This window comes from Cryptotermes secundus, unplaced genomic scaffold (genome assembly GCF_002891405.2).
Source record: "Cryptotermes secundus unplaced genomic scaffold, Csec_1.0 scaffold639, whole genome shotgun sequence".
NCBI lineage: Eukaryota > Metazoa > Arthropoda > Insecta > Blattodea > Kalotermitidae > Cryptotermes > Cryptotermes secundus.
Genome location: NW_019743157.1, coordinates 739,784 through 755,999, shown reverse-complemented (window position 1 = coordinate 755,999; position 16,216 = coordinate 739,784). Strand labels below are relative to the sequence as shown.

Here is a 16,216-nt window from a genome sequence, read left to right as displayed (position 1 = left end):
GTCTTAGTGATCCCCATGTGGTTCCTATCACGTTTCACCATTCGAATGCATGATGCAAGAAATGTGGGGTCAATGCAAGAAGTAGGTATGCCGCTTTCTGGGAACAGACTGCCCCGCGCTAACACGTCACACGCATGCGGACCGGAAATTTAGTCAACTTAAGTTCCATAATCTATGTAGCATGTGTGTATTAAAGCATTTCATGTTCACTGTACTAACGATTATTAATTAATGTGCATATGCTTATATTTCCGTTGGACGTCAGTTTCTTTTATGTACCATTTCCTAAGAACATACAGTATGATTTAAATTGACCAAGTATTTCAAAGGTCACCTTGAGAGTGCCTTATCCTCCTATTTGTCGGCTTAGCAGACGTCAGATAGGCGCTGCCGTTGGATGTGTGAGGTTCTTGTTTGCAGTGTGGAAACAGTTATCTACTTAATACTTGAATTCGCGATAGAAGGTGAGAGTGTAGTACCGTTCTGTCAATTATTGTCGTTTAAACCAGTATAAAATGGAATATGGTTTCATTTACTATTTTGATTTTTATGGTTTATTTTAATATTCCCGGTAGTGTGACATGTAGTGTTGTCAGGACATAGACTTACAATTCTTGCAGATATCGTATAACTTTATTTGTTCAGGTACCCGGAATGTAAAGATTATTTTTCATTCAAATAGGTGAGACAACATGGGTTCAACAGATGAAACACTTTTTTCCCAAGTGGCGGATCCAGTTACATCTTCTGGAAATAAAGTGACTGTTGTAGGAGTTGGTCAAGTAGGGATGGCCTGTGCATTTAGTATCCTTACACAGGTAAGAATGTAGTACTGAAAGAACTTCTTCAGTACTTACTAGAACTCTTTATCATGAATTATCATTTAGGGGGATGGGCAGAGGGCTATTGGAATGACAGATGTGCCACCAGCTTGGTTGAAATCTGTGGAAATTAATTAAAAGAAGAAAGAAATTTGCATAGTAATATGAAATTGTCAGAGAAATGTTTATGTTTTTGTAACTGTAGTTCCAGTATAAGAATAAATGTTGTGGAGCATATCTTAACTTCTGTATGAGTAAGCATCAAAAGTAACCCAGTTTTAAGGTTGCATACAATGTCACAGTATGTATACTCCTTTTTAATCCTTGAAGTGAGTATGCAATGTAAATGTTAGTCTAAAAGTGGAAGGACATAACTCTTTCTTACCACATGTTGATTTCTGCCAAATTTTTAAATAAATTGTATGGTGTATTTTAATTTTCATATATTTGGAAGAAAAAGGGATTGAATTTTTTTTCAGAATATTGCAAGCGAACTAGTTCTCGTTGATGTTGTTGCTGACAAGTTGAAGGGTGAAATGATGGATCTGCAGCATGGACTGACTTTCATGAAGCATGCAAAAGTAAATGCAAGTACTGGTAAGCTGAATTATATCTATAGTAAATTTGTCAGTATACTTCGTTGATCGGCACACCATGAAGATGATGTAGGAGTTGAGGTACAGCTCCCAGTAATTCGTAACTTTGTTACCATATGGAAGTAAATTGTCATATTCATATTTAGGCATTCTTAATCCCAGAGAAAGTACCCCAGCACTTGTTGAAGAGGAAGGGGGCTGTATTTTTAACTAAAGAGAAGAATTCTCTTCATGAAAAACATGGGAATGACTTTTGCCATTGGAAACTGATGTCTGGGATATTATGTTCATATGAGGAAAAATATTCAGGTGGTGTACTGAAGTAAATTGGAGTTCTGTTGTAACTGGTACAAATTTGAGTATTATTCAATTCAATTTTATTTCATCCATGAATCATTATACATGATATGGGACAAGTCAAAGATTAATATTAATACTAATACTAAATAGTAATAAGAATATAATAATACAGAAATAGTATGCCAAATTATAATAAATGATAATAATAATAATATTATATTGAATATTGAATGGGTTATGGCGCTGTGTATAGTTCAGTATTCTTTCAAATCACTGGTAATCACCTACCAAAATAAAAAAAAAAACTCTGTGGTTTTAGTGCACAAGCAAACTATACCGACCAAGTGACAGCTGCTTGTCAGTGAAGTAAGTGCCAACTTTAGCCGCTAAAGTTTGCACCTACCAGAATACACAGTGTCATAATCCAGAAGACCACAACAGAAATATTGAAGTTGTAATTTGATAATTGGTGACTGATGAAGACATCGTGTGGCATTTCTGATGCTCAAAAAGAAAAGTAAATTCCAAATTCTATATAGCAGACAGATAAAACAAACAGATTTATTGAAAAAATAAGGCTGCACGTTTCAAATTACTTTAAAGTAAATAAATATATTGGTTCATAACAAAAATTTGGCTTTACAGTGAAATGTTATTTGAGTGGCTGTATCCATAATGCAAAGAAATACTTATGAGAGGAACTGTGCCATCTTTTATGATAAAGGTGTTACCACTTTGTTTGAAATACGTTCTCTGTATGTCCCTTGCCTCATAACTTATCTGGTATATTTCCTCTCCGGTCTAGAAAACTGAAATTAACTGCCGTGGAGATTCATTACAGTAACCACGTGACACCCTGTATCCACTAAAGTTGCCGACAAGTGACGGTCGCTAAGTCAATATAGTTCACTTGCGAACTACAGGCCATGGAGTGTTTTTGTTTGTTTGTTTGGTATATTTCCTCAAGGTTTCAGGCTAAAGAGTTGAAAACTTGATGTTTGGAAATAACCACCAGGGAGATGCATAATAGGGGAAACAGGGTTGTTGCTTTTCAGAGGCACATTTTGTCAAAACAGAATTTGTTCCTTGTTTCTGTACTTGCTGCACTGTGGTTTTCATAATATACTAGTAACGCCTGATAATAGATCATAGTTTAACTGTCTGAAAAGTAGGTAAATCATTTTCTTTGCCAGTTTCACTCATGTGCAGTTCTCTTTGGTACTCTTAATAGTGTAATGCTGCAACATATATTGTGAAAATTCCATACTTGTAGTGAAATAATGTATTAGTGATAGAATCTCGAATAGCACGGTACTTTCAGGATACCTGTGCTTCAGTCAGGTGGGATTTTGTCCTGTGGGAAAATCTTGCATGAAATTTAGAGTTCCACTATACTTAGTTCCGCACTATACTTGCTTGTGTACAACCTGCTGGATCAATTGCAAATTGCAGCAGTACTTTTTATTCAAAAATAATTCATGTGATCTATGTTGTAAACATAGTTTTGTGAATTTCCCATTGAGTTCTGGTATTCATTCATTAAAAACTCTTGTAGCAAAATAAATACATCATTACGGTTTAATATGATAAAAAAAAACCTTAATTTTATAAAACTGGAAACCTTAATTTTGTAACATATTATAAGCATTAGTCAAGTATAATTGTTTGTAGAAGAGGCTGTTGGTCTTACTGTTGACCTCTCTGTTGTCACCTTTCAACAGTCAATTTTCCTAACACACATTCTGTTTGCATATCAGATTATGCAGCAACAGCCAATTCTAGGCTGTGCATTGTGACAGCTGGTGCACGTCAGAAGGAAGGAGAATCTCGACTGGATCTGGTTCAAAGGAACACAGACATTTTTAAGGGCATTATCCCACAACTTGTCAAATACAGCCCTAATACCATTCTGCTTATTGTCAGCAATCCAGGTCTGTATACATAAATTTTGAATTTTGAATACATATGCTGTGCTTGATTGGAATACAGATGGCATAAATTTTACAGTTATTGATGTTTGATGCTGTCAAGGGCCAACAGATGGAGTTGTTGCTCCCTAGATCTTCTTCACACTAGGTGTAACTGTCAAATAGGTTATGATGATGTGCACAAGTGGAGTTTTTTAGGATAATACTGAAATGGATTTTAGAGAATTAAGTCTTTAAGTATGTGACCTCAATTAAATTTGCCTTTGTGGTATTAGCAGTGACATACTTTCAGGTTATGTTTCCAGAGAGCAATTGAGTGAATAGTGAATTAATCCATAATTGTGATGATCTACATAAGTATAGCCTACTGTAGCGTTGTTGGGTGTTGGACTTCAAAATGTTTCTGAAATTAGCTATTCAGAAGGAATAATACTGTTTGCATTTATTGATACATACAGAGAAATAAATAATATTATTTTAAGGACACGCTTTTGTATTATCAAAGTATAACAGTGAATAGTGTTGTAGATTTATTTGTTTCAAATATATTGGCTTGAAACAACAACAAGTTCAGTAACAGAATACGTAGTTGTACCGCCTGTGTGGCATATTTATGAATTGTGCACAAAAGAAAACTGTTTGTGAACACAGACAAGATTGGTTTGTAGAACCTAGCAGAAAATGTCACATCAGATCACTGAATTCACTGGCAGAGAAGTGGTTATCTGTTGTACAAAGTCCTTTTACCTTCATTTCCTTTATGCGCAATACATTTCAACTGAATTTTAGTCTGTTTACTTTTGAGATGGTTTGTTTGGGTAGCATTTTTAACCACTTCAGGTGTGAAGGTGATAGACTCCTATAGGTTCTTGGGCCATTTAGTTTACTTTGAAGTTCAGCCTGAATTTTCAGATACACTATCCATAACTATGCGGTAGCATAGTTGGTTGAGGCACTATGCTACAAGCTGGAAGGTTGCGGGTTCAAGTCCTGATGAGGTCATTGGTTTTTTTTCTTCAGATGACCTAATCCTTCCAGCCACACTATGGCCTTGGGGTCGACTCAGCCCTTAACAGAAATGAGTACCAAGTTAATTAAATAATTTTCCTGGGGAGTTAAGCGCGGCCAGTGCATAAGGCTGACAACCTTACCGCCATCTTTGAGCAATTGTCTAGAAAATGTGGGAGCCTCGACGTCTCACAACCTATGGGCCTTCACAGCCTGTTACAAGGATAGCTTTACTTACTTACTTTACTAGCCATAGTTCATGGTTTTGGGCTTCAAGTTACCATGAGGCAAGCCTGCTTAGAATGTGTCAAGTTTGGGACAGTTTGTGTGAATGATAATTCATTGTGTGGCTGTGTTACAGTGGATATCCTAACATATGTTGCATGGAAACTCAGTGGGTTACAAAAGAACCGTGTCATTGGTTCAGGCACCAACTTGGACTCATCAAGACTTCGGTTCTTAATGTCTCAACGTCTTAACCTGTCTCCCACGAATTGTCATGGTTGGATTATTGGAGAGCATGGAGATTCAAGTGGTTAGTATGACAATCACTGGAAGACCTGTTATAGATTATTTTTAAGTCATGTTTCAAAATTAGATTGATTGTGGCTTGTAGCTTTGTTCTGTCCATCCATTAGTGTGTATATAATTGGTGCATTTTTGTAAATGAAATTCAGTTAAAATTTTGTTTGTTGGGATAACCTGGTCAGCCTTTAAAGTTAATGAGCTGCAAACCAAGCTAAATTTGTTTTGAACTGGATTCGTAGCAAGTCCTAGTTATATGATAGTTTGAATTCTATTCAGTACACATATATCAAATTGTAAGTCAGGATGTGATAACATCAAAATCATACTGCCATGTCTATTGCAATGGAAATGAACATTTTCTTTCTGTATATTGCTCACATAAATAACCAAGTAAAGTATTACAGCGCCGGTCATGGTGGCCGAGCGATCTAAGGCACGCACTGTCTTTGCTCGCTCGGAAGCCAGGATCGTGGGTTCGAATCCCACTCAGGGCATGGATGTTTGTGTGCGTTTTTTCTGTGTTTGTCTACAGGTAGAGGCCTTGCGACGAGCTGATCACTCGCCCAAGGAGTCCTACCATATGTGTAAGATTGAGAAAAACCGAGATGAACGGAGTTCATGGAGGTAGGCCTAGGCCCACTGGGGCTGTAGTGCCAAGGAAAAAAAAAGTATTACAGCATGCTTGAAAATTCACTATGTATAGCTTTATTTTAGATTTATGTAAAATTAAAGCATAGCAGTTATGTCAGCATAAACAGTATTGGTGATCTGAATTTTTGTCTCCACTGTTTTTACTGTGACCTGACTTACCTGTCCATATGATTCCTTTGTGATGTTTCTGGTGCCTCCAAAACATGGCCAGGATAGTACCACAAAACAGACTGACCATTTCTGTTTTTCCTGTTTTTCACCGTTTGTAGTAATCCTTAAGTGACCTGAAGCACATTTTTTTTGTAGTACTTCTTTGTATCCTGTATCAACTCATCTACAGTTGGGATGACTGAGAAATATAATTAAATTTGTCAAATAGTTATATTGTTAAATATAAACTTACTGGTAGATTGTTTTGATGCTTCAGAATTTTTAAATTGACAACAAGAACTTGTTTTCATTCTAGCTTGCTTAGAGTGCTAGAATATATACTTAAACAATATATACTACAGAATATGTACTTTAAATAAAATGTTTGTTCAAGGAAGAAATTCCTTTAAATGTATTATGGTTGTGATAGTTGCTGTGTGGTCTGGAGTAAATGTGGCTGGTGTACGTCTCCGTGATATTAATCCAGCCCTGGGAAGTGGAAATGACAAAGAAAATTGGGAAGATATGCACAGGCAGGTGGTGCAAAGGTAAATATTTGGAAAATAAATTAAATAGTCAAGATTCTACAACACAGTTTCCACCATAACGTAAACAGTGTTGGTTGGTAGAGAAGTTTATAAGAGTTTTGGCATCTAAATTTAAACAAATTGAAGTCAGTTGATTTTGAAATAAATGGAACATTGGATACATCCTACCAGAGCTTCATACTGTATATTGTTTGTGTAGGTGCATTACAACGCACGCAGCCACTAAAGGACACATCACAAGACACAGTAGACACAAAATATAGGAAGAACGACTCCCATAGTGGAAGAATGATATAATACGCGAATTTGAAATACGACATATAAAATGATAAATCTTAACAAATTTTAATATATAAATTTTATTATAGTACATGACGAATATACATTTTAAATCATTTTATAAACGAAACATGATGGCGAGCAGTGCAATAGTTTAACGTAAATAACACACCTGAGGATGGCACAGTGATGCCAAAACATTATGTGAATTGACAAGTGAGATTGTGTGGGCTAGAAGACGGTCAATACATACACATCATGGATGATAAAGACTCTTTTTTAGCAATATTAGTTTATCATATAAACTTAAAAATTCGAAGTCTTAACTGTGTTATGGGCTGTCAGAAAGGGAGAGAACTACCGACAAAGGGTGGAGAAGTGCGGAATTTGAATACTTAAGCAGTTTTGTTGTGCCCATTTATCTTGTAAACGAAAAGTATTGATTAATACATTTTATTTGCAAATAGAAATTACTTTTTCTTCTCAATGGTACTGATCAACACACTGAAAGTACACATGAAAATAATTCATTCATCTTCCAGTGCATATGAAGTGATTAAGCTGAAAGGCTACACCTCATGGGCCATTGGACTTAGTGTGGCGGCACTGGCCCAGTCAATACTTCGCAATGGCTTTAATGTCCATGCAGTGTCGACACTAGTCAATGTGAGTACCATTTTACATTTATTCTATGTGTAGGGAAAAATTATGTATATCATATGATTATCCTTGTGAGTTATGATAGATATGTGGTGACATGCAAATATGGCTGAAAAAAAAAGATTCTTTGTTTCAAACGCAGTTGATACTGTACATTCAGGAAAGGTAACTTACCTTGCTGCATTTCTGTTTTTAATTGGCTGTACCTATTCCTATTGAATGTTCATATTCTTAAATAAAAAAATTGTAAGTATAGAACTAAATAAATACCTTCAAATACTTCATTATGCTACAATACATGAAGCAGAATTTTCTGTTATAGTGCTCCAATTTTTGTATCACTGATCCCAGAACTGTAGCTTTACTTTCTCCAGATGGGTTTTATATGAAAGGCTCAAACCTAAATTAATTTTCAGTTAAAAAAAGCAAAATCCCTTCCTCCCCCAAAATTGTCTTCTTCCGCCGATAATGAATTGACTTCAACCATTGAACTGTAATGATGATGAAGTGCTGCCAACTCGACAACCTTACACTCTGCAACAAGTAAACAGCTATTGATCAGTGATACTTGAATATGAAATGTATTTACATGACACAGTCAGTAGTAAGACAATGCAGTTACCCTCGTTTATAAGTTCACTTTCTAATCCTGGAACATATACCATAGGTCATTCATGCAGAAATAAAAGAGGATGTAAATCTGAGTACTGACTTGTCAGCAGCCTGCTTCGAGACTGTGCAGACACACCATAGTTTAGTCAGCTTCTAGTTACTGATTTGTGGGTTCTGTCAGAAATATCTCACTGTAGTTGCTTGCTCTAAAGATGCTCTAAAACTGAGCTTGTGGGAATCTATGTTGGCATTCTGTTTAAATTGCACAACTGCCAATTAAAGCCATGACTATTACATCATTTCCAATACTAAATACAGCAGAATGTAATCCACCACTAATGTGTACAAAATGCATGCAACATTTAATGAGAAAAAATGATTATATTGGAGTAAATTCATCATCATTAGTAATCTGTCAGATGACAGGTCCACAGTCTCTTCCAAAACAGTTCCTCCACTTAATGTGATCTAGAGCTTTCTCCTTCAAATAAGAATATCCTCTTCTGTCCCCATCCAATTGGGGGAGTAGTTTACCTCCGGTTTGTTTTGTCTCCAGAGGAAATATCTTGCATACATGGTATCTCTGTTTTTGGAAAGAGACTATCCAGGAAAAGTGATAATGTGGTAGTTTTTCCATTTGCTTTCCACATCGCAGTACAGCAGCCGTTCAAACCACTCTGGTCACGCCTGTTGCTATACGAACTTGAACCATCTCGAGCATCATTTGGTCTGTGCTTCAAGTCGCTGCCGATGACGCTGCTTCCGTCATCAGTTTTTGGTTTTTGGTGTCTGTCTTCGTTTGATGCCTACCGTTTGACCTGTCCAGCAAGGGAGGCTCTGCCAGTAGCTACATTACTGCTGGTATAGCTCTCAGGGTCCTTGGCATGCTCAAACCCCCTGACCACGATAAGGTGGAGACACCACCGAGGGGGATTGGAGTAAATATGGCACAACAATTTAAAAAGATATATTTCTCCTCTTCACCCTGCTGCTGATGCTCATTTTTCTTGGATATTGACTTTGTCATCTGTTTTTTTTTTCTTTTCCCGAGATAAAGTCTAGTGAGTCTGCCTAATATACAGATCATGATTTGAAAGTCATGGGAAGGTGTACAGCAAGTCCATTTTATCCTGTGAAACTTCAGTGTATACTTTAAATATGAAAATATCATTACATGAAATGAAGTTTTTTTATTTTAAATAAAACAACTTTTAAATTTGATTATAGAGCAAATTCTATAATGTAATGTGTTTGGGAGTGAAGTTTATTATGTCCCTGCAGTATTTATAATGAAATACGTCAAAGGAATAAGTGGGTAGTAAGCAGTCTTTAAAGGAAGGCGTAAGAGAGAGAGAGAAGGTTTAATTTTATAAAGTGATGACAGTTCTCATACCTATATGAAAATTTAATTTTGGTTAAGAAGAAAAATATTGCTAAAATTTCAGAAGTGGGAATTTAATTTTTAAGGAGGATTGATGGATGTACTACATTAGACAAAATTAAAAATGAAGTTACCTGGAAGGGGGCTAAGTTTTCATTCAATGAATGTAAGAATAGGTGATTACAGATATCATTCACTTGAAAAGAATCGGCAGGCACCAGAACTTGCATTTTATTACAGACAGAAGGAATGTGGAGGGATCATTCAAAAGATGGCTGTGAAATCAGAGGAGGATTGTATCCAATCCACAGTTGCGGAAGGGGCAGAAGTTTTGTATTGACAATTGTATTAATCTAAATTAAGACAAGAAGTTGTACTGAGAAGTTATCCATTGTTTCTGATCTAAGATTTATTTGTTTTGACATTGCAGGGTCAACACGGCATTGATAAAGATGTCTTTCTCTCACTTCCTTGTGTTCTGAGTGAGAATGGTGTTACTCACATTGTGAAACAGCCATTAACTGATGAGGAAAAGAAGATGCTACACAAATCTGCTGACCTTATTGCAGAAGTTCAGTCCAGACTCATAATATAATTTCTCATGGTCTGGACGGAAAGTCTGTTTAACGTATTTATGCTTTTATTTATTTTGTTTAGTGAATTTTTATAGCTAAGTAGGAAAAGNAATAACAACTTATTGTACTCTGTGGGAACTCCAGCAGTTCACATATTAATTTATAATGCAAATATATATTTATTATATACCGAGTTCTTAGGATGCATATGAACATCAAAAGCGGTAAAGAAACTGAAAGAAATTATTTCTTTCTGAATGTTTAAAATTTCTTTGAAACGTATTTATGCTTTTATTTATTTTGTTTAGTGAATTTTATAGCTAAGTAGGAAAATAATCTCATTAATAAAAAGGCTAATCTTACCTGTATTCTGTAATTTTTAAAATTACTGTAGCTATGTGAAAATGTTAATTTCTAGATGCATTTGTGTTAGAAGGAAAGAGGAAGGTTGAGAAAGAAAAATTCACCATATGAAAGTATACATGCATATCCAGTGGTTAATGAAGCTAGGTAACAAAATTTGTTCACCCCTGTTATGCAGATGAGATTAGTCATTGATTTTATGTGCTTATTGTAATATTTATATTTCACTGCATATTCATTGACATTAACATATTTCCTGGAATCTTATACATTTTGCATGAATGTTTTTTGGCCTGACAGTGTCGTCATGCCGTCCGAATGTCGTTCAGGATAACGCATGTGAATATACGTTAACATAATAAAACTTCTGGCATTTCAGACATCTGTTAGTGATAATAAGATGTGCATTTTGAAGGCTGGTAAAATGTATTTTCTTAAGTATTATATACAGTATTATGACAACTATTTATATTGTTAACATTGCTGCTTTAATTCAAGAAGCCAAGGAAATTACATGTCATCTTAATTGGGTTGTTCAGACTGACTTTGTTTATCCAAGTTTCTTTGTCCTTATGTTTTATAATGTTAGTTAGGAAATAATTGAACATGCAAATTGGATAATCTGTAGAGTATTGTATTAATTCCACCAACATTAATGCCTAGTGGTTGATTGAAATTTTTTGAGATAATTGCCATATTCGAGTTACAGTCTTTGCTTAATTACACCCCCCACCCCCTTCCGGCAAGTTCAGTATAACAGCTAAATATATAAATGTCAATTGTTCAAGACTTGTGAAGCCCTAATAGTGTGTTGTCGTAAACATAATTTACTGCCTTTTAACTAGCATCAGCATTATCTACTCAACACTGCTGCAGACAGAATGACAGCTTACATAATGACAAAAGAAAATTGTTTTATCTCTGCTAAGGAGTGCTTGCTTGAAATATTTTATATCATTTGAAATTTTAAATTCTGGATTTCACTGGCAGTCACATTTGTTATGTCAGTAGGTTTAACTGATTATTCCATAAAATAGTGTAACGTGGATGGCACAACAGGAAGTATGGGTCACATGAACTCTGCGTTTCCATGAGTGACGTCACGTACCCCCACTCTTCCCATCATTACACAACGCTCGGTAAAAACCCCTCCCTGCTAGGCTGTGACGTCATGCAACAGGCGAGTCCATGCAGCGACTATTGCTAGGCAATGCGTAGGTGGAAACACCTGACAACAATACCTGATATCTGTTGCCGAGCAGCGATGGTTTCTCTATGTTGTCCATGCTGAGCCTAAATAAGGAGCAGCGAGTACTATTCAGGAGTAGTGAGTACTGAGTTACTAGTATGGAGGATTGAGTATCCAGTATGAATTGAACTCCAGCAGTTACGAGTTGAATTGTATCGAGTGCATGGAAGTGACTACAGCAGGAGAAGTAATTGTGATACTGCAGATGGCAGTAGTTGGGAAATTGTAAATTGTGTATGTCTAAGAGCGAATGTGGAATAAATTCGCTAGATCCAAAACAGCATGAAGTTATTTGTCACGTCACATACAATTCTTCAAACATTTAAATATTATCTTCTTATGAAGTGCACTTAAAAAGATTGTGAAAAGTTGTTACAATGAACATTCTTTTGTCAGGTAATTTAGGATCTCTGAAACCATACAGTGAATTGGTTTCTTTGCTGGAGAGGATAGCACCACCATTTTAGAAGGAAGAATTGTGTTTATTGTTTATAGAGTGCTGATTAAAGTGGATGAAAACAACATTAATGTATGCGGAAGAGTCTGTATGAATAATAGTACTTATTTTACTTGAGCTATGAAATGGTGAAACAGTTAAATTTGAGGAAGAAAAAACATAACCACTTTCATTTTCAGATTTACTTAAGAATTCTTCAGCAGCCTATATAATTACCCTGTCATGTATCTTGTTATATTCCATGGTTTTTTCTCTTATTGGGAGTTCTTAAGGTTAACAGGATGCATAAATACATTATTCTGTATGTTACAGGGTTCTGTGATTTGTAAAGTAGTATTGTTTACTGTAAAGAAGTTTGTAAGATATGGTTTATGTTCCTTTAATAATATATACATTTTATGTCTTTTAAGACTCAGGTTTGCTGAATGTATTTAAATATTTCATACAGTGCATTGCTGTTTAAGATAAGTAAAAGTGAAAATGCTACTGGCCATTACAATAAAGTACTTTCATTCAGTTTACAGCTCGGATTAACCCATCTAACAGTTGATTACAAATATCCCCCTCTCAGGGATTTGTAAACACCAAGTTCTTGATCCCAAACATTCTTGAAATGTGTTTCAAACACAGATGCCCTTTTATACTGAGTAATCACTTAATCTTCCTTCTCATGTTTGGTCAAAGTATATCCTTTTTGTTTTTGTGAATTAAACAATTGTGTCACTTCATGTAGTGAATGTAGTTGAGTTAATTACTCTAGTAACCAAAGAATGTGTTTCACTCTCAATTTTATGATAATAATAATAATTTAAGAAATCATGATGATTCAACTATAACATTGAAACCTCATGCACAGAAACTGACTTCCCTCGCAATATAACAACAGTCTGTTATAAAACACATACACAGGTGAGTCAAATGAAAACCGTAAAACTGAGACAAAAATTCAAAATATTGTGCCATTGTCCTATAAGTTGTAGGACATGTTACCAGTGCCGTTCCTCATCACCAAAACCCAAGAAGTTCTGGATGCAGCCATCTGCAGAGAAGATTATTCTGACTCTCCTTTGAGATGAATGAGGCTTACTCTTGGAGCACTACACACCTCAGGGGAATCACCAGTGCCTCATATTCAGATTTCTTGAAGAATCATCTTCAACCTGCAGTCAGATCAAAGCGACATGGACTTTTGACTAGAGGTGTCCTTTTACAAGATGACACTGCTTGGCCCCCTGCTGCCCGTGCAACAGTTACAACAATCCAAGACTTGCACTTTGAGTGTCTTCCACATCCACCATACTCACCAGACCTAGCCACAAGTGATTACCACATGTTTGGGCCACTCAAAGAGGCAATGGGAGGAAAGCAGTTCCGTTCTGATGAAGAGGTACAGCAGGCGGTGCATGAGGCAACCACAAGAATTTGTTTCTAGAGGAATCCATACACTTTGTAAACGCTGGAGGGCCTGTATTGAACGAAATGGAGACTATGTAGAAAAGTGATATAGTTGTGTACCGCGTTCATTCAATAAATTAAATTTTAAAAAATGTTTACGGTTTTCATTTGACTCACCCTCATATATGTAAGTTTATCATCCAGGCTCATACCTGTTATGAACCAGTATTTGGTATTTACCAGGTATATGTCCATATGAGTGCTTGAATATAAGGAAAGAAGCAGTTGTAAATGCGGTAGACTTAATTTGATGCTTTAAATTGTTAAAAACTGCTGAACAAGTTTTTTTGTCTTAAAAAAGTAGCATAGTTAAGGATAGTGATAGGGTTGTCAGTGAGATGTGTGCTTAATGCTACACATTGTGCCACTGGCCAAATTACTTAAAGAGGTTCTAAAAGTATTCAGCTTCTAATTTGAATTGTTTAAATAAATTCTGTCTTAAATGTAACCTGTTGTATGATCAAAACTTTACCTTGGGCAATTCAGTAATGTGTGCGGAATAATGGGTGTGTATAGGCAATATGTAAAATGTGTTGGAAGGTCAGGTGAGATTGATATTGGCTATAGCAGAGTATACTTCTATATTTCATTCAGTAATGACTTGCTAATTTTTTATTTATTGTTCAGTCACAGTGCGTTATTCACTGCCACCATTATTCTGACCCACTCTTAGGGCTCTGGATGTTAAGATGAAAGTAACTGTTGGGTTGTCTGATCACATGTTAGCAGTATTAGAGCACGCACTGACACAACTGAAGGCCTGTATGATTTCATGGGTTTGTCTGACATGTTTTGAATCAACATGAATTAAGTGGTTGTAAATCTGAACTTAATATGTTCAGTATTTTCTTGTGATGTTGTTTGCAGTTAAGTACAGTATTATATGTATGCTAGGCAGCATCTGAATATGAAAACATTGTTCTAGAGTGTCATTTATTCACTTGTCTGCCTGTTGTTTCATTCAGAGTTTTTATATTATATCAGTGTTTTGAACAAATACAGTTTCATAGTTTTATTTTGTTGTATGTTAATTCATTGTCCTTACAAAATCTCCATGGGTCATGACTGTTCTAAAATATATTGGTGAGTGGAGGAAATGTTGATGATAAATAATTTGAAATGACATAATTTTGGAGTAAAAAATTAACATAATTTTCCACTGTTCAGATAACACTTTCATTTGTTTTGCTTGAGTGCATTTTGAATCATTCAAAATTTTTAAATGGATACATTCTTTCCTTTCTCCACCCTTTCCAGATCTGTGTCTTCTACACAATGATGCAGGATGTAGTATTTAAGCCTGTGAAGTTCCTATGTGAAATGTCTGTTTTCTCCCCCCCCCCACACACACACAATGTTTGACTTATTTCTGGTGACTGTATTTTATACCAGAAACTTGAAAGTAATACACAAATTTTTTTCTTTTCTTTTTTAATTGTACCGTTACATATACCTTTCCATGCTGTATTTAATAATAAACTCAAATCTGGCCCTATATCTCACCCAGCCTCCTACCCAGTGGTACTGGGGGCGATTTCCCCGGGATGAAGTTGACCATTCACTTCCATATAGTGCTGAGGTCAAGGATGATGGAGTTATATCTCCACTCCTCCATACATCTTCATGGCATAGTGCTTAATTAGTTAAGCACATGTACAACTTTAACTTTTTTATCCAGCACAAGGAATTGTATGGCTGTGTCATATCCTTTCATGTTGCCAAGTGTTTTGGTTTGGAAGAAGTTTCTGACATTTCAAAGAAACTTCCAGCCTTCATCTTCATGACAGAACTAAAAGAGATAAGTTCCTCCAAAAAATAAGTTTATTCTCAAAGTAACAAATCACATTCTAAAATATTTAACAATTAATATATTTCTGTAAAAACATAAAAATTAACCTGGTAGTTTTGTATAAATTACTTTATTAAATACACCATTGCAAAATATTCCTTAACTTGATCCCATGAATTTTTTTTTTCCTTATTGCCATTCAGCCCCATTTTACCATCAGGACTGTTTCAAGACACAGTTTATGCATCCTTTTGTCAATATTACGACCCCTGTGAACAAAAAATTCAAGCCGTACCTCCTGTTTTCTCCCTAATCTGTTTATATTACCGCAATATATTTAAGTTATTTTATTATCCAGATCCTTGTCATAGGAACATAAAACATCACAGCCCAAGCAACCTGTTTTTGTTGGTGTTTTTTTTCATTATTTTGTTATTACTCTTGGGTTTTTGCCAAGGTATGTTTTAAAGACCTATGTAATTATTCTCTTCTGTGATTTAGATGTTGATCAACTATTCGTACATTACATTCTCTTTGTGCTAATAGAAATTGGTTGTATTTAAAAATCAGTAATTGTATCCGAAAATTGGTTAGTGGCAAAATGCAATCTAATAAGAAAGTAATAAAATTTAGAGGCACCTGCTATCTTCAGCTTCAAGATATGAATAATCTTATATGCTGAAAGTGGAGCTGAGAAGCTCCTCAAAAACATCAGTACATTTCGACCACACCACATGACATACCATCCTGGAAGATAGTGACCTTCATATTTATGTTAGACTTGAAAGGATTCTGACGATGGTGTATAGTGTACTTCTTTTGGCTTGTTTTGGACTACCGGGGTTTGTCCAGTGATTGAGACTAGC

General features: G+C 35.5%; 1 protein-coding gene across 1 annotated transcript; it reads left to right on the top strand.

Moving 5' to 3' along the window:
- The first annotated feature begins 358 nt into the window (after positions 1-358).
- LOC111873930 (L-lactate dehydrogenase) lies at positions 359-10,140 on the top strand. Its single transcript, XM_023869040.2, has 8 exons — positions 359-464; positions 683-818; positions 1,301-1,418; positions 3,475-3,648; positions 5,015-5,188; positions 6,413-6,530; positions 7,352-7,475; positions 9,893-10,140. The coding sequence occupies exons 2-8, from the start codon at positions 693-695 to the stop codon at positions 10,055-10,057; spliced, it is 999 nt and encodes a 332-aa protein (XP_023724808.1). The 5' UTR covers positions 359-464; positions 683-692; the 3' UTR covers positions 10,058-10,140.
- The last annotated feature ends 6,076 nt before the right edge of the window (positions 10,141-16,216 follow it).